The following is a 26,630-nucleotide window of genomic DNA, read 5'->3' on the forward strand; positions in this document are numbered from 1 at the left end:
TGTACTCTATCCTCAAAATGCACCCAACTTAAGCCATGCGCAGTGATTTATTTTAGAGAAAAAACTATTTTGAACTTCGGATAGATGGTTTGTGGCGTGCTGTTGGCAAAAATGAAATGTTCTTTTCATTTAAAATTAATCCAAAAGAAAACTTGGGACTGGTAAGTAGATCCATTTATCTTCCAGTATTCTTTATTCTAAATACCTCATCCAACATCATAGATGTAATTTCTTGAATAATTTATTTACAATTGTCACATGTATTGGTTATTGTGAAACTTTTAATGACAGTTACATTAAAAGCAATGTGATGTGTTTCGGGACATCGTGAACCATCAGTATTGTCAGATGTTTAAGTAGCCTATTGTTGGGACAAAAGAGGGTTTAAGAGAATTGGCGATTTAATTGAACTGTTATATAATCTTTGTAATGTGATTAATTTAAATAACGGTATTTCTAAAAGTGATACAAATAGTCTAGAAAAACTAGCCTTCCATTTCACACCTCATGTGTCTGATTTGACTGTTGTATTTCACAGCCTTTGTCTGTTACTCCACAGATTGTGTGTGCTTATGCTTATCAGTATGATATCTGATATCAAAAAGCAGGTAAGCCACTGACTAACGCACATTGTGCCAGTTGCCAATTCCACTGTGCGTGTGACAGCGGCTAACCTGGTTTTGGGAATTCTTCATATTTTTTGGCTCGCCCAAGTCCAGCCACCACCGGACCAGAAAAACACCTACAGTAGATCTACAGGCAGACCTCTATCATTATGTCCCGTGTTCACTGCTGGGACAGTACTGCTCAACATGCCTGCCCTCCCAGTGGTGTCCATGTGTACTAGCCTACTTCCTCCTATGTTCACATACTGTTCTTTATTTAGGGCCAGTGGCTTTTGCCTTGCCTCCTATAGGGCAGACCTCTCTAATGCCCCCTACTGCCGACTCTTGGTGAGTGTTTTGTTGCAGTTTCTGTTTCATCTGGCTTCTTGGAGAGGTTTCCTGGGGGTCCTCCAGCAAAAATAAGCATGACTATAAAGCTGCTGAAGTTTATTTCAGTGTGTCCACCACTTTATATTACTAGATGTTCAGTTATTTACAAGTTTGTTAGAAGTAAGAGAATCTGTATCTGTAACATGTAAAATGTATTTTTAAAGTGACACGTAAAGTTTCTACTCCAACCAATTGTGGCTTCCTGTATCTTACTTTCTGTTTTACTACAGTGTGTAATGTATTTCTTAGAATCAGTGAGAATGTTTCATGCCCATTTGTTTCTAAGTGTGTCACAGAGGAATAGATAAGTGCAGTATGTCAGACTCATTAACTTGTGGCCCCATTCATCATCATAATGTGGACGTGCAGATGTTCACTCTCCAGATGACAAGGACGTTCTTTCCCTGACACTCACTGCCTGTTTCTTAGAAATGCTCATCAATCACTTCATAAAAAAGGTAGTCAAACGTTTAGCTTTGTAACCCATTTTAGATTAATCCGAAACCTTGAGTTCATAAGGAGTGCAATTGTCTGAGCATTTATAATTCCCTCGGCGTGGTGTCCTGAAGCATCATCATAATCTGTTAATGTCCTGTTTACGAGATTGGAGTCCTCTGGGTTTAGATTTGAAAGTGGGGGAGGTTGGATATATTTCACTTTTCATGTGAGACTGATATAATAGGATCAATGTGATAGGGGTAAGAGGGAAGTACAAAGAGAAAGACATTGTTTTTTGACTTGTTTGTACAGTATCCAAGATACTCCGCGTACAGTTAGGGCTCAGAGTTGCACCATGCTGTGGGCTTGTCCAGACTGAGGGAAACAAGGATTTGGAGCTTAGACAGCTCCAAATCTTCTAAGTAAGATCCAATTGTACATCATTAATCTAATATCTAAACTAGGGATCTCACATACTTCTCCATAGTAAACAAGGTCCCAAAGTGGAAATTAACTATGAAGAAACCGTATGATGACATCTGTTTTTGAAACCGAATTTGTGCATATGGTGTAATCAATGGAAAGGGAAATATGTGCACGTTTAGGATTTCACCAGGCAAGTGCGACCAGATAACGTATTTATAGAAATCCACAGGGTTTCAGTTAGGGGTTAGCCAGAGCACAAGGAAGGCTCACGTCACCCAGTGTGTGACAGACAGAATATTTACTCTCCAGGGTAAACAAACAGGAAAGGGGTGGAGGACAAAAGTGTTATGCAGTAGCCGTCTAAGTGCAACTGTGTGTTTATAGACAAAATGTTTTTTTTTTAAAATGGGGTTTTTACAGAATGTTCTAAATGTTTCTGGTTCTAAGAATAAAAACATTAACCCTATTTGAACGCCAAAACACTTTAAAACAATGACAATAACAATGTATCTATATTATATACACAACTCAATAGATTTATTGTCAGCTTCCACAAATGATCTCACTTCTGTAGTGCCCTCATGCCTTTATGGTGACATGTCTTGTACTCACTGATACTATATATATATATATATATATATATATACTGAGTTACATCACCCATATCAGCGGGGGCAGCTATACCAGGATGTTTGCCACTTTTCCCTCTGCATCCAAGGATGAACTTTGTGAACTCTGGCTTCAAAACACACAGCAATGATTGTGAAATGATGGACCCATGAACCAGAGGTAATGAGGAGAGCATTCATATTTTAGTACCTATAACATATTCATAATGCATTTCACATAGGAGCTTCATGGCACTGTCATTTTTAGAAAGTGCACACTGGTGTGTTAATTATTTACTGCAGAGTATTCCAGAAGCACTGCCCCTTCCTCTCAGTTACTGCAGTTACAAGAATGATTACAAGGACATTTGACTTCCTGAACAGGGCATAATAAAACTTGACGAAATATTATCTTATACACAATGCACATTTTTATTATATTTAAATACACTCATAGTAATAATTGCTCTAAGTAAAAGGTTTCTAAATTATTTTACATTTCATACAGATACTTTGCAGTGTTTACAGTAGCAAATCTCAAATATATTTGTTTATGTATATACAGTATGTATATCATATTCGATTAAATAGTGAATTACAAAGAAGGGTTTGATAAGAGGTGACGGTGACAGAATAGTGAACAACTCCTTTGGCCCTGCGGTCCATGTTTTATCTCCATGACGACTCTCGGGATGTCAGGACTGCAAGACACACAAAAATAAGTGGGGATGATGATCCCTTTGTTTATAAAACATTGTATAGCTAAGACACAGCAGGAGCGACTGGGGGTCACTCCAGAAATTCACACATGAAAAGCATTAGCTGACACAAGACCAGTTATTGGGTCCTTTACCAGCAGAGGGCTGTGGACCATAACTGAAGTCTTGTAGTCCGCATTGACAGAATTGTTTTTTAAGAAAACATTAAGATGTAGTTTCCCAAGCAAGGTGTGAATATAATCCCCCAAAGAAAACACAACACTGTAGACAATAAGGAGAGAGTGCACACGTCACTTTGACCTGTCAGTGAGCCATAAAGATATGATAAGTGCTATGATAAGGTAAATATTGGTTTAGGTGGTTTGGAGGGTCCTTTCTGGAAAACAGTATTGTTTATAATAGAGACATCAAAAGCACTGGAAACAGCAGCTCATGTTCGCTTGATGTTTGTTATAAGTGCTTATGTAAGTAAGCTCATACTATGTTTTAGTACACTGAGGCACAACACAAGTTATGACAGGTCAAATGTTCGGTGTAATGGCAGCAAAAAGAACCAGGCGCATCCATCCCACAGGAGGAAAAGAAAGATATCGTAACAAACCATGGCCTTGTTGCGCTACTTGTGAAATGTATCCCTTGTTTTAGCAGGGAGCGTGACAAAAATAGACTGGCAAAGGCTATAAGCTTGTCAAATAAAATAGTTTTGGAGCAGAACGAGATTAGAAGGATACATTTCTCTGCAGGCAAACAGGGCCAAGGCTTCACACAGGAAGAGAATGGGACAGTGCAATACATTTTGCAGAGCCCTTTCGTGAAAAGGCTCTTGCTCTTTGGAAGTCAAGTGTCACCAAAGTACAAGGCATTGTATAGATACACCCCACCTCACATATAAATAGTATCCATACATAAAAGGCAAACTGAAATGGCATTTGTCTCATATCATTCCATGTCACAGTATAAAAACAGCGCTACAATCAGAATGTCTGCTACAGTCATTCCCAGTGCGGTGATTGATTTGTTACATGGAGATACGGCGAAAAAGCGGCTGTTGGTAGATGAGTGTTGACTTGAAGGTGGGAAGGCCGCTCTGTTTTACAGAGGGGGATAGATAGGAGAAAGTTCCCAGATGTATTCAAGTATAAAGAAAGTAGCGTATGTTAGTCCGAAAGCAGTGAGAGAGGAGGAAGGCGGGGAGTAGAGACAACTAAAAAAGGATAAGTAGACCCACAGAATTATGTGAGAAAATTCAAAGAAGGAATGTGTTAAGTCAGCTGTTAAAAACGAGACGGGAATCAGCAGAAGACTGAGGGTTAGTGGCAGAGAAGAAGTATTTTAGTCTTTATAAAGGTAGAGCACAGGGAAGAGGCAAAATAATTAGCAGCGACCTCCACCAAACAGATGCTTCCATCACCCAAAACCGGCAGATGAAGCCTTACACCCAAACAAGCTGGGGTAGAAAGAGTGGGGGGCAAGGGGCTCAGGGACCAGGGGACGGGCAGGAGAGGAGCAGAGCGGGATGGAGGGTCTCACACATACACACCCTCAGGGTTGAGACTGGACACTAAAGGATTTTGCAGGTTGCGTGGATGTCCCAGGAATTGTTTGGCAGTGGGGCGAGGCGGCGATTCCAGTTGAGTTACGTCGTAGCCTGGTGGAGAGACAGAAATGTGTTTAGAGGGCACATCATCTAGCAGAGTATATAATGTTGAAATGTAATTTGTTTCCATACTTCCGTTCCTGTATCCATCGTGCAGAAGATGTGCCAGTTCTAACTGCTCCAGTTGCTCCTGAAGCTCTGTGCGTGAGTGTGCATGCGCTGGCAGCACACCTGTCTGTTGAATGAACTGCTGCAGGTTACACTGCCTCAGCTCCTTATTCAACTCCTCCAGCTCCTCCTGTTTGGCCTGAGATAGAAAGGGAAATGGATCGGTGACGAAAACAAAGGACAATTGAGAGCTCACATCACTCAGTATTGACCCAGCGAACACTGTCACCCTGTTTGCCTGTAACTGGACGCAGCATATGGAAATGGAATGAGCTTAACAGGCCTGTCAATCAGTAGATATAAGTACGTTTTGCATGACATTGAACTCCTAGCTCTCCTTGTGTTTTAAATGTTGCTTAATTGTCTTATTTGTAAAAAACAAAAAGTAGGATGTATTAATACATAAAGGCAGGAATCCTGTATTTTGCCTTTAAGTCACATAACCTCTCCTGTAAGTGTCAAGTTACTTTTTTACCATAAGGGGGCAGTAGAGTCTACAAGTCTAGTCCCCAGTCATTGAAACAGACTATCATCATACAATATAGATCCAACAAATCATCAAAGTCCCAGAATTACCGTAAGCATTATTTTCTGATTCCATCAGATTTCAGCCGCCTGAGGCCTACACTTATAGACGGATACGTAACAATGCTCTTTCGCCTGCTGCATTTCAGAGTTTTCATAATCGACCAGATGCCGCAGGAGCCAAGATATTCATCAGCTCCAATTATTGACAACGTGGAGCTCAGAGATGCTCAATCAAGACTGTGGCATCACCTCTGTGCCCACACATTAAACTGTGATGCACGCATGCAGGCCGGTCAATTGGTTCTTAATCGACTTTCCATTTGTGCTTAATCAATGTGTCTGCACCCAGTACAGGAAGCAGCAGCAGGAATATGCTATAGTCCCTTACCCCAGTGTGTGCTTGTGTGTGAAGGAGTAATTGATGTTGGACTGAGGCCGCCTGCTGAGGCAGTTCACACCTGCAGGTCTGCCCACCATTAGCTTAATGACAGGAACGCTGTGCTCATCACCACCAACACTTAAACACTCGGCTGGCAGCCTGGACCAATCAGCTCACTGATGACTGACACAGCCAGACATGCACACCTTCTCCTTACTATGGAATTATGCTGTATTATTTTACCGTAATGTCATGTCATTTACAGGAAATCATTTCATCTTATTTCTTCAAGGCAAGAACTGCATGGGTGGCTAAATGCCTCTGTGGTTACATTCGGATTTAACAACATTGCAGTGCTATTATGACATGGCGGTACATAATACCGGTATGTATGAAAAAACAAAAGCCTAATACCTCTGTTCTGCAGCAGGATACTTTCTATGTAATTGACAAATTGATCATGACACAATGCCTCTCTGTTCCATCAACCGGGGACTTAATCTGTTGAGTTCACCCCTAGAGTCACACACATCCCCAGGAGTATGACTGCAAATAAGATTATCATTATGTTTTAATCAGTTTTGTAGCCAGTTATTACTTGTAGCCCAGTGGATTGAGGATGGGACACAAAGGTATTTCAGTCCGGCTGGTCTTTGCTAATCAAGATATGGAAACACTACACTACACATGTTTTCAGTGTGCTCTATTTCCTTGTGGCAGAACATTCAAAACCCAATCCACCATACCACCAATTTTAAAAAAAATGTATTCTTCACTATAATCTGAATGAGCTTCATGAAGTGGACACCCGAGTCTTTGTTTCATGTGGATTATGAGGAAACTTGAGTTTGTTCCTAACTGGGTTAGGCTTTTATTGATTCAGTCGCATCTATGACAACCACCAAAAGTAAACAGACATGACACGATAAAACTACCATGAATTGAGGCCGAGTAGATCCAATAAAGGGGCTTTTGTTCTACAAATCAATCCTCTTTAATCTCTTTTTACACAGGATACAAGAATATATAGATACTGGCAATGTAATATTAACACCATTAGTAACCATGTGTTCAGAACATGCATACAAGATAATACCTGCCAAACCAGTTCGGCTACACTGTAATTTGTCCTTTCGAGAATAAAACATTTTGATACAAGGCAGGATATGAGTGTACAGCATTCATTCAGTCATCGTCATTTGTAGGATAATTTATTATATATAAAAACTGTCACGATAAATCATGTGTTCAAGTGTCTCTGCACTGTTGTTTGTGTGTTGCAGTATGCAGGTAGGAGAGGGATACAGCTTTACACTAAAGCTAGAAGAGGGTCTACGCTACACCCCTCAAATGACTACACACGGGCTGATTGGATTTAAAGCCCTTTCTCAAGAACCGTCACCTCTCTCCTTACCTGCATCAGAGACTCTGCCTTCCCCAGAGCCTTCTCAGTCTCAGATAGCCTCCCCTCCAGCTCTGTCCCTTGATTCCCCCGACTCTGGATTTCTGCCTTCACGACATCGAGGGATTCCTCCGGCCCGTTGGCTTTCCCTTCCGCCTGGCTCTCCCGCTGGATCTCTTGCTCCAGCTGAACAGAGCGCACGGAGAACTCGTGGAGCCGCCGTCCGCAGTCGTCTAGCTTGGCGTGGAGCTCCCCGACCTTCCTCCTCATTCCTCGCTCTCGCTCCATCTCCGCCTGAAGCTCCTCCTCCCAGAACTGCTCGTGGGCGAGCTCGGCCTGGTTCCTCCGCAGCGCTTGCTCCATGGTGTCCATCTCTTCTTGCAAGCGAGCGTCAGAAACAGGTGAAGGACACGGCGATGGGTAGGGACGATCCCAGGAGTGCGACTCCCTCTCTAGGGCTTCTAGCTGGGCCTCCATAGCCCTCATTCTCTCCTGCTGCTGAAGAACCTTCCTAAACACCTCCTCTTTGGATGGGCCTATAGGTGGTGTTGGAGATGGAGATGGAGATGGCACATGAGACGGTACAGGGCTGGGAGAAGGGGAGGGAGAGGCTCTTTGCTCTGGAGAGTCCTGAGGAGATCTCTTAAACTGTTTGGCTTTGGATCTAGGAGAGGTAGAAGGCCCCAAGTTAAAGGTGAGGGCCTTCTTAGGCTGGCTGCGTTTCAAAGGCTCCGGCTCAGGATGCCTGGGCAGGGGAGGGGGAGTTGGTCTGTCCTGTTTTGGGTTAGGTCCGTCACTGCTGCTGGGACCAGTACGGCGCAGGAAGAACTGAACTTCACTGCCATGTTGGCCTAACTTAGCCAGAGACTCCAGAGGCTTCTCTGTGGCCAACAGCTGCCTCTCGGTATCCCTGAGACGCTGGATCAGAACATAACGGCCTGTTTGACCTGTGAGGGAGAGAGACAGAGAGTGAGTCCATATTTAATACACAGACATACTGCAATAACATTTAAAAAATCTAAATTGCCCTTAAAGATTACTATACTTAGCTGAAAGACACTCACTTATATTAATAAATAGTTCTGTTACATAAATCATTCAAGACCTTTCTTTTCCTTCAGTACAATTTGGTCTGATTCCTCCCACTGCTTCGACGCAAGTAGCACCAAGTGAGCAAATGACATCAGCAGCATAATGGTGATGCTGATGCCTTTAAATCTCTGCCTCCGAGGATTGGAGTAAAGGCTGCTGTGCCAGACTTGCACAGCACGTACAAAATGTTCAAATAATCTGAAGTTTCCACAAGGACCTTGAAATTAGGACAAGCCCTCCCAGATGACTCGGCAGCAAGCTCACTCATGGAAGGAGGAGACTGCTAAATCTGGATTTATGTTGTTCAACACTGCTGCAGCGTGAAGCTCGAATAAAGCCGGAGGATATAGCAATCTGACATAATACTCAATTTAAGTTAGGGGTGAATGAAAAAGGTGAGAGCAGAAACTGAAATGCTGCAAAAATGTTAATGAACAAGTACTCTTTGTTTTGCCCACATCACCTGTTATCTAATCACTTAAGGGCCGTAAGATAAAGTGCTCAAGCAGACAAACAAGGTGCCCAGTAAAAACAGCTTGGATGCTGGTATCACAACATGACAACCCCATGATCTCACCACACTTAAGAATTTGAGGGACTCACCGATGGCCTGGGCCAGAGCGATGACCACATCCTGGCAGGACGTCTCCTCCGACAGGCCGCACACGACCCGCACCACTCCGTCCACCCACACTTTGAGCTCCATCTCAGGACACTGACGGGGTGAAAGGTTAAAAGGTCTTCAGGACAGATTTCCTCAGATTGGCTTTTTGTTAAATTAACACTGCATGGCACTGATTCTGAAAAACAAGAACAAAGAGAAATGTGTGTTGAGAGGATTGATATTAGAAATGCAATATTTCCAGTGGTTGGAGCAGAATTTGCTGACAGTAGAAACAATAGACAGAAGAAAGCCTCACACTGATTTCTAGAGTCTTCACTGATCATGATATTATCTTACCCCAACATGTGACAACTTGTTGCTAACCAAAACACAACACACTAGAAGTTGTCACATACCCAGCAGCCACCCTCACTTGTAAGATGTTGTTGAAATACTAGTTTCTACACTAAACAATGATGACGTAGAAAATGTACTTTGCCGCTCGAGGGTATGATTGAATTGTACATTTCAACACCAGCAGTCAATGGGCAGAGCAGCGTTGCATTTTTGTTCAGTTCCTGGTGGTTAGTTAAGAGCCGCTGCAGTATCTCGTGGACCTGGAAGCATAAATGCCAATCTGTAACCCAATTAAACGCTCTGCTGCCCTCCTTCAAAGCCGTTATGATAGCTTACTGCCGAGGGGAACGGACAGGGAAAGTGGAGCAACTCAAGTGTGTCCATGTTTGGGAGAGGGTGTTTGTGCGGTAGAAATACATAAAAACATAGCAAGAGAGTGTGTCCCTCAGTTTGAACCCCCTCAGCAGGACCAGAACTGGATCTCATTAGACTTCAGGGCGCAGATCAGCAGGTATCTTAACATGTCTGTGAAGCAGATTCAACCTAAATGAATGTTATGTTCGGTACTACGTCTGTCTGTCTGTCTGTACTTTTAGCTTCAAAACAAGGAAATAAAATACTGCAGTGCTCATAAAAAGTGAATTGCCTGGAGCGGTGGTAGGATTATCTATAGCACTTGGCACAGTGAATGAAACTTTGTAGCCTAGGTGGTTAGAAGACAACTCTTCACCCAGAGTCAGACAGATGGTGCTCTCTTTCTGCCAGTCCCTCCGGTTCTCAATGGGAGGTGTTTAATGCCGAGCCCCACCATTATCGTGCCCCTCATTCAGCGTCTGGCTCTGCTCCACTGGCCGCCTATAGGGAGCTGCTTTGAAGGAATGCACTGACTTCATCTGCCAGCCGGAAGAATTCCATGCTTTTCTTAACAAAGCCCCCCCCCCGCTGACCTGGCTGCCCCGCACCACCATTACTTCTCCGCTGTTTAGACACCAAACAGCAAACTCTGATGTGGCAACAACATCACACAGAACAGCTCAACATGACACCACATATGGGAGGGTATGACGGCACGGTGAGGAGATTTAACCAGCGGATCAACTTCAAGCGGGAGACAGAGATGTATGATCACATGTGGCAGCAATGTGAGCATTTAGTGATCTCATCTGGAGAGAAAGCTGATATGAAAAGGGGAGTGCTTACCCAAATCAAACATCAGAAATGTCCACATAGCGGAGATGTCAATATTAGTTTTTTTCCGAGGGAACACTCTGTATCCTCTGATAAAACAAATATTGAGCAATACATCATTAAGTCTAACTGCTTGAGTCCCAGAGTTCGGAGACAATCATTAACTTCTGCCAATGAGTTTTATTTATTTTTCAAAAACAAGCAGAGGTGAACAGGAAGTCTCATGTAGAGGAATGTCCTTACAGGCCAGGACAAAACTTTCCTCAAAAGCATCTTCATACCAAGCCTGAATTTATAGGGAAAAAAGTTCCTACCTTATTTGATTTTAGGTGATTTACATGCAAACAATAACTCATTCTATATATGTGTCTGAGATTTCTATGAACCATAACAATCTGGTTATAAAGAAGAACACGAACGTCTCCCAGCTAAAAATGCCACTCTCCCATGATGCTTAGGTCTAGTCCCTCCTGGCTGCTGAAATGTGATAATGTGAAACAAACAGGCCTGTGGGTCTCAGGTTGCTGTCTATTCTCTTTGTCCCAGGCACAACAACACTGAGAACCAGACATCCGCCTGACCCAGCTCCTTTTCACAGCGCAGCTCCTGTGTCAGTTCTCATTGAAATACAGATGCAGGAGAGTCTCCTTCACACCGTTTGTGAAGCGTACCATCAACGTGAGATCTCAACAACGATGAGAGGGACTGAAATAAAGCTCAAAATAGCAGAAGTCTGTCTATCAACATATTTTTGTTCCTGAAAGGAGGTTGAGTGAAACCCTACAGTAGAATGGTTGGTTTCGGTGTCACCATGCAAATGCTGTCGACAAAACACAGGCCGCAGACTGCTTTGCACGTGTTCAGAGTCACTATGCACACACACCCATTATAATGTAAGCCACTGAAGTTATTGGAAGCGCTTAATTTCATCCATATACAACACTCACACTTCCCCACCCCACCCTTTAAACTCAAGTCACCCCTAAAAACAGAAATACATCTCCCACCTCTACGTTCCCTCCAGCCCCACCCACCCATAACAACACAGGACAGTTTCAGTTGAAAGTCTAAAAGTGTGGCATGTTTTCTCAGAGGGAAGAAATCAAGAAGATGTACAACTACTTTGGAGGTAATCAGCAAACCGAAGCAATCTCACACTCCAGGCTCAGACACAAGCCCATCCACAGGAAGAAAAAAAGCACGAGGAGCTAAAATTGAATAAATCTCATAAACAAGTCATACTGTATGATAAAGGGGAGAGAAAGAGAAACACTGAAGAAGACAGACAGTGAGCAAATGAGAAAGGGAGAAAATAAGTGTGGGGTGGAAATAGTTGGACAGATATAGACAGATAAAGAGTGGTAGAGAAAGGAGCAGTGATTGGAGCCATGTGCCTCTCCCCTCTCATCATCGCTCACCCATCCAGCTAAGCGTCTTTCATCACCCTGTCTGTGCCTTCCGTCTGTCTCTCTTCAATAACAGCCTCCCAGCCCCTTGTTGAATTTGACTCAAGGCAGAAGATGTTAGCATCACAGCCCTGGGCATGATTCGGCTTGTCTTTGCCCCTTCCTGCGTGAGCAACAGTGTCAGGCTGTGAATCGATGGGCCTTTTTGGACAAGCCTGGCAAAAAGTGTTCCTATGCCAAAACGACAGCATGGGACACACCCAATCTCCATTTATGTTTTTCCTATTATATATGAAAATCCCCCAAAATGTACATTCTCTCACACACACATATACACACACATATACACATATATACACACACACACACACAAAATGCAAAGACACACCCGTAAAAGGAAAACATCACACAAGTCTGGACGAGTTGCATCCCCGCAAATTCGTGAGGCTGTGTATGCAAATTGTCTTGAACCGCACAAATGCATGTGCATTTAGTGAGCAGACGACTCGATAAACAGACGTTGATTGAAAATGTACACCAACACACAAAATATATTGCATGAATTGTGTTTAACACAGTGGATAATTTTCAATTTATAAAGACTTTTCTCCGCTTTTGGAGTCTTCTTCCAATGTTCAAGGAGGTTCAATTATATATAAAAAAGTCATTTAGCAGTTGAAGCATTCCTGCGAACAAGTATAAACCATTAACTTTTGTTAATCATGAGCAGCATTGGCAAACATGCGGAAACCAGTATGGCTTATCAGGAAAATTCCAAGCAAGGTTATTCATGTGTTGTAGATTCTCAATACAAGAGCCCTTAGGTTATGAAGAGCTTCTTCCTGGGTGTGGGCAGAAAGTACAGAACTCAGTGTGCTGCCAGTATAATGGTCAAAGGTTGGGTTAGGCTTGCGTTCATGTACAAGCCTGTATGTGTAAGTGTGTTTGCAAGCGGCCATGTCATGTAGGCCCATCTTTACGACAGGTTGCTCCTGCGCTATCTCTGCAGCAACAGACCTCCAGGGAACAACAGCAGGAGCAAAGGGCAGAGTGTAAATCACACTGCGTCTGATCTGAACCACAGACGGATGCACAAATACAACATTTAAAGACAAACACCTATCGCAATCAGTATCAGCAGAGAGAAAAAGACCCTGGCCCAGGCTAGGTAAAGTGTACACAATAAGTTAGACATTGACGTGAGAGGACAATGAACAGTGCTGGGAGAAGCTGTGCCACTCTGGTCCAGGTTGGCAGAGACACACTAACTCTCAAAGAGCCAGTGACACACTGGCACGGGGCAGCCTGGCTTCATCCGTACTGCAGAGGCACTATTGTTGTTCTGGTTCCACGTTCAGCAGACAGTGCCGTCTCTTTTGTGGCCCCTGGCATCGCCGGGTCGTCTGCCTTGCCACGCCAGCTTTTACAGCCATTCTGCTGTGTCCACATGTTAACACAGATAAAGCGAATAAACGAGAGCGAGAGCAGATAGGTTATTTTGTCCTCCCTAGCCTCCCGTTTTGCATTCTTTATTCCTCCTCACCCTACTTCGTCATCCAGGGTTTCAGTCTACCAAGAGAGCACAGTCCATTTGCTCAACGAGAGATAGGACAGCACAATAATGATGCATTATTGCAGAAGATTAACCTTTTTTTCTGCAATTACAACTGGTTCTCTGTGGACAACTTGTGATGAATCGCATGGGTATTCTCAGGCGCTGCTTCATTACACAGCAGCAAGACAAGACGACCAGAGCCTGCATACAATTGCTATAAAGTTTGATAACAAAAACACACAGTGGTGTATCATACTGTACCTTCCAGGAGTATCAACTGCCTTTTAGAACATCGCACAAACTATTTAATTGGCCTATGTGACTTCTTACATTTTGGTAAGTATCCAGCTGGGTGAAAAAACATAATTATCTTCAATATTAAATATAAGCACGTTAATGCAGTCACATCCCCAGGGCTTTGGACACCTTCCCTGCATAGTCCCTTAATGAACAAAGCTTTTTTAGAATTCTCACTTTGTAACTTGTGCCATGTCTTTTCACTTAGTTTTTTTTCTTGACATTTGCATGATTTCATTTTATTTATGTACCTGTATTTTAACAACGTTTGATTCCTAACATCTCATTTAAAGGTGGGGTAGGTACGTTTGAGAAACCGGCTCGAGATACACTTTTTGTTATATTCCATGGAATGCTCTTAACATCCCGATAGCAATGAATATCTTAAGTGCTTTGACAAAAAATCCATAAAAAAATGTCATCTGTGGAAGCCAGAGGACTGTAAAAAGCACGACCAATCATTTTAGCCGACCCGGCTAAAATAACTGGATGGCCTACCTATCTGTCAGCCTTCCATCTGTGCACAAACTTATCTCGTGCCCTCATTGGACATGTGCGCGTTCGTGTGTGTTGGAAGAGGGGCTCTGTAAGGAAGTGGCAGATTTCTTCCGGCTGTGTATTTTCAAATTCTAGCGCACGAGCCGGTTTCTCCAATTTACCTACTCCACCTTTAAACCATAATAAATCTGCTAATCTTTGTACAAAAGCATCTGCGCAAGCTAGGACCAACATAGTCCTCCTGGGGCCAAATACAGAAGATATTTGAGAGATGATTCTCATTACATAATAGATCGGACAGGCCTGGCCTAGCCTTATGTCTTTGCCTGCCAATGATCATGTCTCCAAAAGCATTCTTGATAAATCGTTAACAAGGCAATCATTTCTTAATCCTCCAAAAGACGTAAGTAGCTCCAACACAACACCATACCTCCATGTAGAAGTCTTAATCAGCGGGGCCCCTGTGCCTGCGGTGCGAGGGAGTGGTCCAACACAAGGAAACCAGATCCAAGATCTGAAGGCTTCTACTGTGCAATATAAAACATAATAACTTTCCAATGTAGACATACCGCTCACGCACAACATTATTTGCTTTTATAGTGTGACAAGGCAGTAAAGTGTTGGAAAAATAACAAAGTCGCAGCAGGATGGTTTAGTTTGTCTGGGAGGTGGTAACAAAACATCAAACAGCAGTCTGTTCACTTGGTGAAACTTGGTCTACTTTACAAAGGAAAATTGGGTTATGTGTGTTTTTGTTTCATCTGCCAAGAAAACATTTGATTTGTGCGCAAAAATGAGTGTATACATGTTTATGAAACTGTGTACAGTGACTGCGTTTCTTCTTCTTGCTCACAGTAGAGGGCCAGGCTGCAGCAGGCACTCCTGACACACCGCCTGTTAATTACACTGAACGGTTGCCTGGTTCCAAGCTAACAGATCTTTGCTGAAGCTCATACACACCTAATGAATAATGCTGTATTTAACAGCACATTAATCTGGCTAATATTTCTCGGAACAGAATACAAAGGCTTGTGACCGACCAACTCTTTGAAAATGTCCTCCATCCGATGTGTCTCTGCTCTATTAACATGCTATTGACTCAGCGCAAAGGAATCAGAAACAGCACTAATAAGCTTTGTCGTCATACTTGCATACAGGGATCTGTCGCTTCAGCCCTTAGCCTTCTCAATTATAATGATTGGCTCGTCCAAGTGTGAAATCTCAATGAGAGTGGGTCAGTGGTTCATTAATGCCGGGGAGCCTTTTGCCTCTAAATCAAGGGCAAACAAAGGCATCGGCACCTCATATTTACAAAAAGCAGAATCACAAGTAAAAGGTTTCAAACTCTAATGTCGGAATCAGCTGGACATAAGTGAGTACTAAACTCTATGCTGCTAGTTCTCATGTACAGTCACTAAACACACAAGCTGCGTAATCGCTGTGCACGTAACCAATGGATGAAGAGGGTTAAAGGGCTCAGGTCAAATACTCCAGTTGGCCATCACCTGTGGCTGTCACTACCAGTGCAGTCACACAGTGTAAAACAGCCCTTTGTGTGAAATCCCAGTTACCATGAATCACCAGCAGCACTCCAACTGACCGATAGAAACCCGGCCTGAACCACAAGAGGGGAGGACATGGGAGAAGGTGTGAGAGAAAGAGTCTTGTCAAGTCTTGGAAATGCATGAAATAAAAAGAAAGCCTGATTTTCAAATTTCATTCAAAGGCAACACTCCCATGAGCATGTGGCCACAGTAGTTTACACAGGCCAAGCCACAATAAAACATGACTAGATTATTCATGTCACTGTGTGAAGGACTGACTCATACCTGGTTTGGCTATCGCTTGTTCCCTTCAATCCTGGAAACAGAGCGGGGGAGAGTACATTAGAGACCAGGAATTTGTTTGCGCTGACTCATGGATCCACCCACAGAGCCAGTGGCAAATGGTGAGAATGATAATGCAGGATTGCACATAGCCCGTGGAAGGCCGAGTGATATGACTGCCTGCAGGCTGAGCCCTGTGAGTACAGGAGCTCGTATTGTTGTTTGAGCCAGAGAAGAAGGCTCTCAGACTGCTGATGGGCACCCATGTGTAATTATACACTCCCGACCTGACTCAGCAAGGCTTGCTAGGGAAGGAGTACATCGCTCTGTTCCCAGCTAAACTCATATGTACGCACACACACACACACACACACACACACACACACACACACACACACACACACACACACACACACACACACACACACACACACACACACACACACACACACACACACACAGCACACACACACACACACACACACACACACACACACACACACATCACACACACACACACACACACACACACACACACACACACATACCACACACACACACACACACACACACCACACACACACACACACACACACACACACACACACTACACACACACACACACACACACACACACACACACACACACACACACACACACACACACACTTTTAACATAGCCAAAATAGCATGTTGCATAAATAGTCTGCAGACCGTCTTACTCTTACTTGATGATGATGCTTCATTTAGGAGTAAATTTAAATATGAAAGTGAACCCACCAATTTAAAAGATGCAATTCAAACTGTGCACGAAGGGAAATAAGTAGCCTTTAAATTACCCAAATGTTATTTATAGTTAAGTTGTTTTGCAGGTGCAATTGTGGGTCCTCCGCTCTCACTTCCTGTATGCGTGCGTGTCTTTAAGGAGTCATGAGTTCCACTGCCTCCAGTGTCACAGGTTTGAAGCTAAACTCATAAGTAATTCAAAGGTCGCTTCCATGTCTGCTCATATCAATTATTCACCCTGGTTTTTTCTTTTGCCAACTTACTTTCTTGAAGCTCAATCCAAAATAAGGCGTCAAATTATGCACTAGCAAACGTCAATGGCTGAAGGTCATTTGAGTCATTTTTTAAAAACCCCTTCGACTGTAGATTATTGAAGGAAGGCCATTTGTCAGTGACTGAGACTGCTGTTCATCTTTCATCATACTTTAATTCCATGCAATCGATGATGCAATATACACTCACCAGTCCTTATCTGAGCTGAAGGGAATATTGCTGTTAGCGTGCCCGAAGAAACAAATATCAATTTGGTGCTGCAAACTAAATGGAATACAAGAGAGCTGAAAAGCCACAAACCGGGTTCACCTACAAACAGCTCAAGCCCAGCATGTGGCTGTACTACAGTGATAAAAGACTTAAGTTGAGTCTTAGGTGAAGCTTTTATTAATCCAGGAAAGAGCAGGTGCACATTCTTGTGCAGGGTTGAAATTGTCATATTACAACAAAAATGTATGACTCCCAACAGAAAGAAAACACGGATCTGTCTGCTGAATGGATGTTTTCACAGATGAAAGTGAAGCATTCCCCGCAGTTTCCTCCCAAGACATCAATCTGAGGTCACGGACATTACACGGGCAGTTCCAAAACTACTATGGCTAATGCAATCCATTCACCGCTGGTTTTGATTAGATTCAACTTTGAAACTGAAAGCCATGAGTTCCTGACTGTGACATTCTCTGAAAAGCTGCCAGGAAAAGTTTGAGGGGAAAAAACCCAGGTTGTACAGATTAACATGTTACTTCATTGCTGAGGTCAGCCTGCTATGCAAAACATCTCTTCTCTCATCCTTCCCATATTTACCTAGGGAGTTCCAACATACCTGGCCCCTGGAGAGAAGGGTACAGGTAAACACTGCCATGGAGTCATGGAGTCAGTGTGTGTGTGTGTGTGTGTGTGTGTGTGTGTGTGTGTGTGTGTGTGTGTGTGTGTGTGTGTGTGTGTGTGTGTGTAATCCTGCTTTATACTGATAAGATGTTGTCTTCTAGTTACCATAAAAGAGACTCACTTCACAAATATGCTATTGCTGTGTGCTGAGATTAGATTTATACGAGGAGTGGGGGGGGGGGGGTTGAACACACAATCACTGTGGAATGATGAGTCATCTTTCTGGGAACAATGTTAATATTAAAGCTTTTGTAATGTTGGACACTCACCCAGTTTACTAGTCACATTGTTCTTAAGGTTCATATCATATTATCCTGAATAAACAACTTCTTCTGAGTGAAACATATTATTGGAACAGAGACTGGAGCAGAAATAAGACGTTAGGTAAAGCAAAAAAAGCAACAACAAAAAAGTAACATGTATAAGGAGGAACAAAGGGACTGTTACCAAAGGGGGTCAGACAGAGTGCAGGCATCAATGGGAGTATTTTATTTTAAGAAAGCACGAAGGGCGAAAATAATTACCAATATAGGATCATCAGTAGCACTCGTGCTAAGAATTGGAATCTTGTGGGGATTTCTTACGTGTTGGGAAGACGGTAAAGCAATACAATAGAGCAGTGGCGAAGGGCTGCCTGCCACAAACTGCCATGCAATGTCTATGGATATCAGCCAAACTCAGTTGGGGATATTTGAACTTTTGGCGGCGAATTGCAGCACATGCAGCCAATCAGTTAACAGAGTCCTGTGACTCCTGTGAATATTTTGACCTATGTTCCAAATAGTTTTGTTTGCGCCCCAATGACAATAGTATGCCTCGAGGTCGCAAAATACTTATATAATATTGCAATGATACACACTTTGCTAATGCCTGGCATGTCTTTGCTCCGGGTCTGTTCTTGAAATTATGTTTTACACTTGACAATAGAAACAAACTGTTTAATATTGTCACAAGCAGCAATATAGGAAATGGGCCTTTTTTTAAAACAGTTTTAAATGCGCAGTGCTTGGGCGATATCCAAACCAGTATTGAGGGCTGATACCCAACAGTAATGTACTCATCTAAATACACAGAAAGTAAAGGGTGGAATCTGTTTGTGTTGCATGTGGATCAGAAGGCTTAGGGTGGGCCTCTCAATAAGCCTGATTTATAGTCTGATGGGGAGGTGTCTCACATGACTCTCTCTCCCTGTCATTACTCTGAGGAGGGGTAACGATCACGCCTATCAGGGATGTGGAGGGGGGGGGGGGGGGGGGGGATTTGGACAGTCAAGATGTAAGGAAAAGGTAGGAGGGCAGGGTGCAGATTTACGGTCGATTCCCAGTAACCCAGGAACCCCTTTGGGACCAGGACGGTATATCTGTCTGATGCGCCCCTTCACTTCCAGAAAGCATCATTTCACCCGTCCAGCTCCAGATCACCGGGGTGATCTTTGGCATGGATACACACACAGCTTAATACTGAGATAGCTGCTGTTTTCGAGTTTACATAGTGGAGATAAGTCAGCTACCCCCCGGGGATGACAGAGACAGAAGAGGGGGGGGGGGAGGCTGGACAAGACAACACAAAGACTTATTATGTTCGTTAAAGAAGGAAAATTCAACAGCAGGCACAGACACAAGCACAAAGTCTAAAGTATATATCAAAATTAATACAATTGCTGCGTTTGGTTTCATAAAGATGATAACTGAAGCCATTCATACGGATCTGTTTCAAAAGGCAAGTTTACCACATAATCTGGATACCATTGCAATGTAAAACCTGGAGAGGTTCATGTTCCACATTTGAGAAAGATTCGGGTTTGTCTCTGCCAAGGCACCCAGGCAACTCAGCAAACCTTAAGGTCTTGGAGCAGAGCCCAGGTCTGAGTCAATCATTGCACCTTCAAGCGCAAAGAAGCAGGTAACCTGATGCTGAGAGTATGTCCTATCTACTCATCTCTATGGATGCTTTGTCACCGCACTGTGGGAAGCATGGCAGTCGAACATATACATATGCACATCAAGTGGTACAGATTCACCTGTAAAAAAAATTGTAATTTGAGTATATTCCTTGGACTGTTTGAATGAATAAGCAAGTACAGTAGTGACAGTTCACTAGTACTTGAATTTTTCACCTAAATTTGCTCATCTACTTGTACTTTCGCTCAATTATTTATGACCTGTCTTCTAAAACCCATCTTAATGCAGTCACATTTTTCAACCTCATCATGACTTGTTTATCTGTCTTCAAAACAAAGCAGCATGTAACATGATAATCGCTAGTGCGTGTATATTAATCATGTTTATGAAAAAGTTGTTGGAGGGTTACTATGGAAGATTTTATTTTTGGAAATGTTAAAATATTGCGGTCCTAATTGTTGCCCAGCCGTATTCCGTACATGTGTTTGTTTACCTGTAGCTGCCATCTACATAGATGCTTGTTTTGCTTCTAATGTGCTTGATCAAACACATCTACAAGCCTCTCAGCGTGAGGGATGAGTCTGTCAAATCCACCTGCCTCTCTCCTATCCTGTCTGAAGATTTAGTATCTCCGAGGCAGACATTTTCTCTTTTTTGCTGGCGTCTTGACCCCCCTCCTGGCCCTGTCCGGGGCCCTTGGCGAAAGGTACCATGTTATTTACTGCGCAGAGAGCTCTGTGTGCAGAGAATCAACACAGCTTGGCTGGTTGAGCAAGGGAGCAACCTGCTGCTCACTCTCAAAGATACAGTCACATGACCCTCCCAAGGGGCTGGCAGAGATGTTTACCCGCGCAACAATCACTACACACGGTATAATTGAGAGCCATGGACAGAGACAAACAGACACAGGCATGCACATAGCCCTAGCAACTTAAACCTGACAGTGGTTTCAAGCCATTTTGGCAAATATGAAGCTTTGGGTTTAATGAGGTGACAGAGCAAACACCACATGAAGGCTGCAAAAAGTTAAAACTGACAGAACATGACAGCATTCACTCAGGTGAATTTTACAGTCAGCTGGACTCCCTTTGAAACATATCCTTAGGTGAATTAAGCTCGGGAAGGACATTCTGAAACTTGGCGATTGAATCTAACCTCTGACCTGCACATGTTGGATGAATAAAGAGAGATCCAGGCTAAAGGAAGTGTGTTCTGCTCAACGACCTAGACTTTTTCAACATTATTCCCTGAAAAGGTTGACTGAAGTGCAATGGCAACAAACCCTTCCCTTCGGAACACTATTCTCAAATCTCCAGCTGGGATCAAAAGACCAATACATTAGTCTCTGATGGATTATAGACATTTCTGTCGTTTTTCAACAGACAAAAATGTGTTTTCAAGTGCTCTTGAAAGGTCCATGTTTTAAGATTAGAAAGCAGATCCGCACTGACATTCCTTCTCCAAATCCCCTCCTTCCTCTCAGTAATTATAGCCTTGCAGCTGACAAACTACAGGTCTGTCTGTTGTGTTTGTCTTTACCTCCTCAGATACAACAGGTGAAGTAAGGCCTGTTTGCGCTGGGCTGAATACCACGCTATTACTGGTTCTTCTAGCCAAGTACATAATACCCTTCCTGGTACAACAATAAAACACCTGGGGAGTAAAGCAGAAACAGTCCTATTTCTTTTCTTTTACAACAAAAAAAACGGAATGTTCCCATTTACTAAAACCCTGAGGGAGAAGTCTGCAATAGTTAACTTGGTGAGGATGATTTATTCAGAGGACTAGAGATTATTTGATACATTGAAGACTGGGTTGATTGGATATAGGGTTATGATGAGGGAAGATGAGGGAGCTGGGTGTGAGGGATACGAGCGCGATGCAAGGAGGACTGGGATCAATCTTTTATCACTGCAGTGTGCTTTCATCCCTAATGGATCCGACATGAGCAGAGCACAGAACCATCTTCCGTCACATTGCACAGGCAGGGGAAGGACGCACGGAAAGAGCAAGACGGAGAGATAATAATAATAATTCCTTACATTTATTATAGCGCTTTTCCAGATGCTCAAAGCGCTTTACAAATACACATTACACATATCATACATGCAATGGTCATGGACAATACCCACAGGAGCAAGTTCAGGTGAAGTGTCTTGCCCAAGGACACAACAGCTTTACAGACGCAGCAGCGGCGGGTTTCACCCCTTGATCTGATGATCATTGCAGAGCGCACTGCGCCACACCGTCCATCTTCACGCCTCAAAGTCATCGAGGCGCTTTTACAAGTACACATTGGTATTATACATGTACTGTGGACATTACCCACAAGAGCAAATCCGGGTGAAGTGTCTTGCCCAAGGACACAACGGCCTGACGCAGTGGCGGCAGGAGCGGGTTTCGAACTGGAGTTCCCCAGCACCCCCCTTGATCTGATGATCAGATGCACAGACCACTGCGCCACCCGTCCCGATAGAGCTAGACGGATCAACACGTGAGAAAGACGGACAGGGAGGGAGGGAGAAAGTGGTTCTAACCACCTTCCCAAAACCAACCACAACTCCAAACATGCAAACATGTTATTTCAGCGACATGCTGTCATAGTTTTCCAATTACCCCTGGTCCTGAGTACATCTGAAGGAGTTGGGTAACAACTCATGATAAGGACGCTGAGAAATGATGTCAGAAAGACTTTGAAATGTCTCATCAGGAGGAATCCCAAGAGATATCTGGTTGTGCATGGGCGGACTTTCTTTCCTGGCCATGCAAGCTGAGTGACAGATAGACACACTGACAGACAGACAGAGAGAGAGACAGAGAGACAGACAGACAGAGAGACAGACAGACAGACAGACAGAGAGAGAGACAGAGAGACAGACAGACAGACAGACTATTCTAGAAGAAGTCCATCTGTGTATTCGAGCAGTGAAAGAGCAGTATAAATAATATTGCGGAGAACAAGGCACGACAACTCTCAAAGGACACTCTGCTCTCTATGCCGAACAGACTCATTCATGTGATAGAAAATACGAAATATCTAGGAAGTGAGGGAGTAACAAAAGAGAAGGAAAGAAAAAAGAAAGTGGTAACTAAACAAGGCTGGGAATAAAGCAGAACGTTTTATAATGCAGAGTTCAAGGCTGCTGGCAACCACATCATTATCCTGCTATCTGATAGTTGCTTTAGGAATATTATCTTTAGCACTTCAACGAGGGGGGACAGCAGTACGTTTTATCACCACTCCTATGCTCCGTCCATCAAGAAATGGAAGCTAACATGCTCAACTTTCTATGTGTCACTGGTTTCAGGTAATACAAATACTGTATTTAAGATGGCTGGTTGGCCAGGGAGCGAGCAGTATGCAGGGTCAGTATCAGACACCAGACAGGGAAACGAGCAAAGGTCAAATGAGACTTATACAGTTGAACAAGTGCAGACACATTAGACTGAAGAACAAAAAAGAGGTAATAATTAAATTGGATTACTAGACATTTTAAATTATCAAATAGGAGCTATATGAAAGAGAAAAACTCATACTTTAGTACGATGGTATAATACATTCAAATAATATAAGTACAAGTGCAAAAATTCAAAAATGTTATATCACCGAATATAAAGTCAGGAGTTGCTCAATAAGAATTGTGAAAGATGCTTAAGATGACAAAGTGAACCCAGAGGGGATGTTCTGGGTATATTGGAACATTTGCGGTTTCAAACAAACAACACTGCAAAAAAATAAAGCTTATTATGGGATAAATAAAAACACTCCAGCTCCAGCTTGTATAATTTGTGATGACATCACAAGTTTGAAACTAACCTCTCTGGGTTTTTGGCTTTGGGAGAGTGTAGCTCGTGTTTACAATAATTAGCTGAACTTTCCGAGGCCCTGGTAATAACATTCATTAGTTTTAAATGTAGGTGATGTTCCGATTAAAAGCTACGATATGCCTGAGTCAAAGTCGTCCATTCCTTCCCCTTCCACCATTTATCATGCTGACAATATCTCTCTGGAACCAGGTACACCGTGTGAAACGTCAAACAGAGATAACACATGAGGTATAACTGTGTAACTCCCACAGTGAGAAAAATAATCACCTCCCGAGGGGGGGGTTGGAGAGGGGTTTCCAATCGATGGCCTTGATTGGACAACAAATACAGCCTGCTAATGAGCTCCAAGTTCCACTATCTGACATAAACCATGCTGGCAAATGTTAAATAAGATGTTAGTCATGCATAACGATGAGTCAATGTTTAAATAGGCTTAGAGTGCTTTGGTCATTAGTGTGGGCATTTTAGATGTGTAGCACGTTAACAGTTAAATAGGGTAGGAACATGCAGCCGTGCATAAATTAATATATATTCCTATGGTGGTAAAAGCAGCAGCCTGTGCGAAAGGGAGATCTGTACAAAAAGATCTACTGCACTTGTCTGTTTGCCCGTAGAGGCCAGCTATCTGACTCACACTGAGAGTACTCCAAATACACAAAAAAGCACAAAAAAGTTCCTAAAGAGTGGAGTTTCACCAAAACAGGTTTGAGTCTTCACAGAAGTGCTTGGGTGGCGGGTCTAGTGTCAACAGGTACATGTAGTGACACAGCTCAGGCTCTAAGACAACACAGTAGATTCACTCCGTTTCTATGGCAGTAACCAAAAACATACCCACACAATCTCGTACTGATTCATAATAATTGCTGTCTTTACATGCATGCTAGAACATACAGCAAAGCCACAGACAGGTTGGCTGACTCCAGAGAAACTTCCTTGACGTTGACATTCAAACAGGCAAGGACACATTCAAACAATCTCCGAGCCCAGCCCAGACACTCACCAAGTGAGAGGATCCTCTCCTTCTCTTCTATGACTATATTTCTTCTGTTTTTATTCTCTCCGTCTCCTTTCCTCGCTCAGGGGGAATCCTTTACTTCTGACAAGAGCAGCAGAGCCGGTTGTGCAGCTGGTGTGTGAGCCAGCGAGTGAGGGCGCGTGTGTGTGTGTGTGTGTGTGTGTGTGTGGTGTGTGTGTGTGTGTGGTGTGTGTGTGTGTGTGTGTGTGTGTGTGTGTGTGTGTGTGTGTTTGTGGAGCGTGCAAGTCCAGAGTCCGGAGGTCAGAGGCAGTCGAACGTGATTTAATAGGATGTCGCGACTTCTCCGCTCTATCCTTCTGCCTTCTCTCCTTCTGCCTTCTCTGCTTGCTGCCTCAGGAATGCACTTCTCCTGGGTGTCCTCTCCACAGCCAAGATCTGAGGGACTGCTATGGTTCTCTCCCTCTCTCTCCGTCTACACCCCTCCTCCTTCTCTCTGTCTCTCACCCACACAGAAACACACCCTCCCAGTCCCTCCTCTCTCTCCCCTCTCCCCACCCTTTCTGCTGTGCTGACACTTCAGGTACCTCCCCCTTTTCAGGTAGGTGAAAGCCTGTTTTGAGTTTCACTGTTCTCTCTCTGTATCAATTTCTCTCTTATTCTCTTTGTGTTCTGCATTCCCATGACACACAGAGCAGATTGTAACTAATCTCAGAGAAAAGAGCAGAATCAACCCGAAACTCTGTGGATGCATCTATACCAGCTTTTACTGTAAGTACGATCTATAACCTCAGGCATAAAGCATCCACCCTCCTGCCTCTGGTCACATGAACAGCTGATTACACAAATGAGTCTGTCAGGTGATTTTCTTCCTTTTCCTGGAATGAGGTCATTATCTGGCAGACCAGGTGCAGTTGGAGTGTGTGTGTGTGTGTGTGTGTGTGTGTGGTGTGTGTGTGTGTGTGTGTGTGTGTGTGTGTGTGTGTGTGTGTGTGTGTGTGTGTGTGTGTGTGTGTGTGTGTGTGTGTGTGTGTGTGTGTGTGTGTGTGTGTGTTTGAGCAGGACTGTGCCCTGTGGGAAAATGTTGAGACTGATACAACCAATATCTGACCAACCCATTTCAGAGGGTAACAAATGTACAAAACAATGCATAATGACTACTCAACATTCACTCATGTAACAATGCCACAGTCCTGAAGCTTCTATCTCCACTGCCCCCCTCCCACACCCAAACAGAGCTAAGACATGCGTGACCAATCGGTCAGGCAGAATGTGTGGGAGAACCAGCATGAGCCGACTTCTGTTTTTTCTATTGACACCTCTCCTCACCCTATCACTTAATTTCCCTAAATTGTACATTTGAATTGTTATTGGCCTCTTTTATTTGTCTCCTTACCATCCCCCCCTGAACCTGAAACTGAAGAGTGGCCACTGAAAATAAACCTGATACTAGGCAGAAGTCTTAAGTGTAAAACAAAACAAAAAAGTGAACTGTACCATCTCTAACGACCTAAAAGCACACAGTAAAGTATATGCCTGCTATCAGCTGTTCATGTAAATTACAGTGCATCTATCAGACATGCCCATTGATAAAAAGAAACCATGATCCAAACTATAGAAGGTCAAAAGTGTCAAAAGTCTTTGTTAACCTGGATATTTTTAGGCCAACACTATTTTCAATATGTGAGAGTTACGAAATAATAACAAATTATATAAACAAATATTCATGAATGCCCTTATATAACTGTTTTTTTTTTTAGCAAAGTGACCAAAATATGTTCTTAGCAGGACATTTTATAGCTAAATGTATTCATTCTCTGTGGTGGACAACCTGCTCTAGGACAACTGTTTCTAATCTACCTCAAGAATATCCAACAGAGTAAACCAATACTGATATA

General features: G+C 43.2%; 1 protein-coding gene across 4 annotated transcripts in view; it reads right to left on the reverse strand.

The window, feature by feature from the left end:
• Window positions 1-2,880: 2,880 nt before the first annotated feature.
• rassf7a (Ras association domain family member 7a) overlaps window positions 2,881-26,630 on the reverse strand; it is a 35,027-nt gene continuing 11,277 nt past the window's right edge. For 2 of the 4 annotated variants that reach the window (XM_034215938.1, XM_034215939.1), the window contains exons 2-6: window positions 8,956-9,152; window positions 7,273-8,207; window positions 4,916-5,090; window positions 4,727-4,834; window positions 2,881-3,168 (exon numbers count right to left, since the gene is read on the reverse strand). In XM_034215938.1, the coding sequence (XP_034071829.1) occupies window positions 3,137-3,168; window positions 4,727-4,834; window positions 4,916-5,090; window positions 7,273-8,207; window positions 8,956-9,058 (1,353 nt within the window). In that variant the 5' untranslated portion in view covers window positions 9,059-9,152 and the 3' untranslated portion in view covers window positions 2,881-3,136. Of the gene's footprint in view, window positions 3,169-4,726; window positions 4,835-4,915; window positions 5,091-7,272; window positions 8,208-8,955; window positions 9,153-24,759; window positions 25,214-26,630 lie in introns of those variants that run through there. The other 2 variants (XM_034215940.1, XM_034215937.1) reach the window with 2 other exon arrangements.

Source organism: Gymnodraco acuticeps, unplaced genomic scaffold (genome assembly GCF_902827175.1).
Source record: "Gymnodraco acuticeps unplaced genomic scaffold, fGymAcu1.1, whole genome shotgun sequence".
Lineage (NCBI taxonomy): Eukaryota > Metazoa > Chordata > Actinopteri > Perciformes > Bathydraconidae > Gymnodraco > Gymnodraco acuticeps.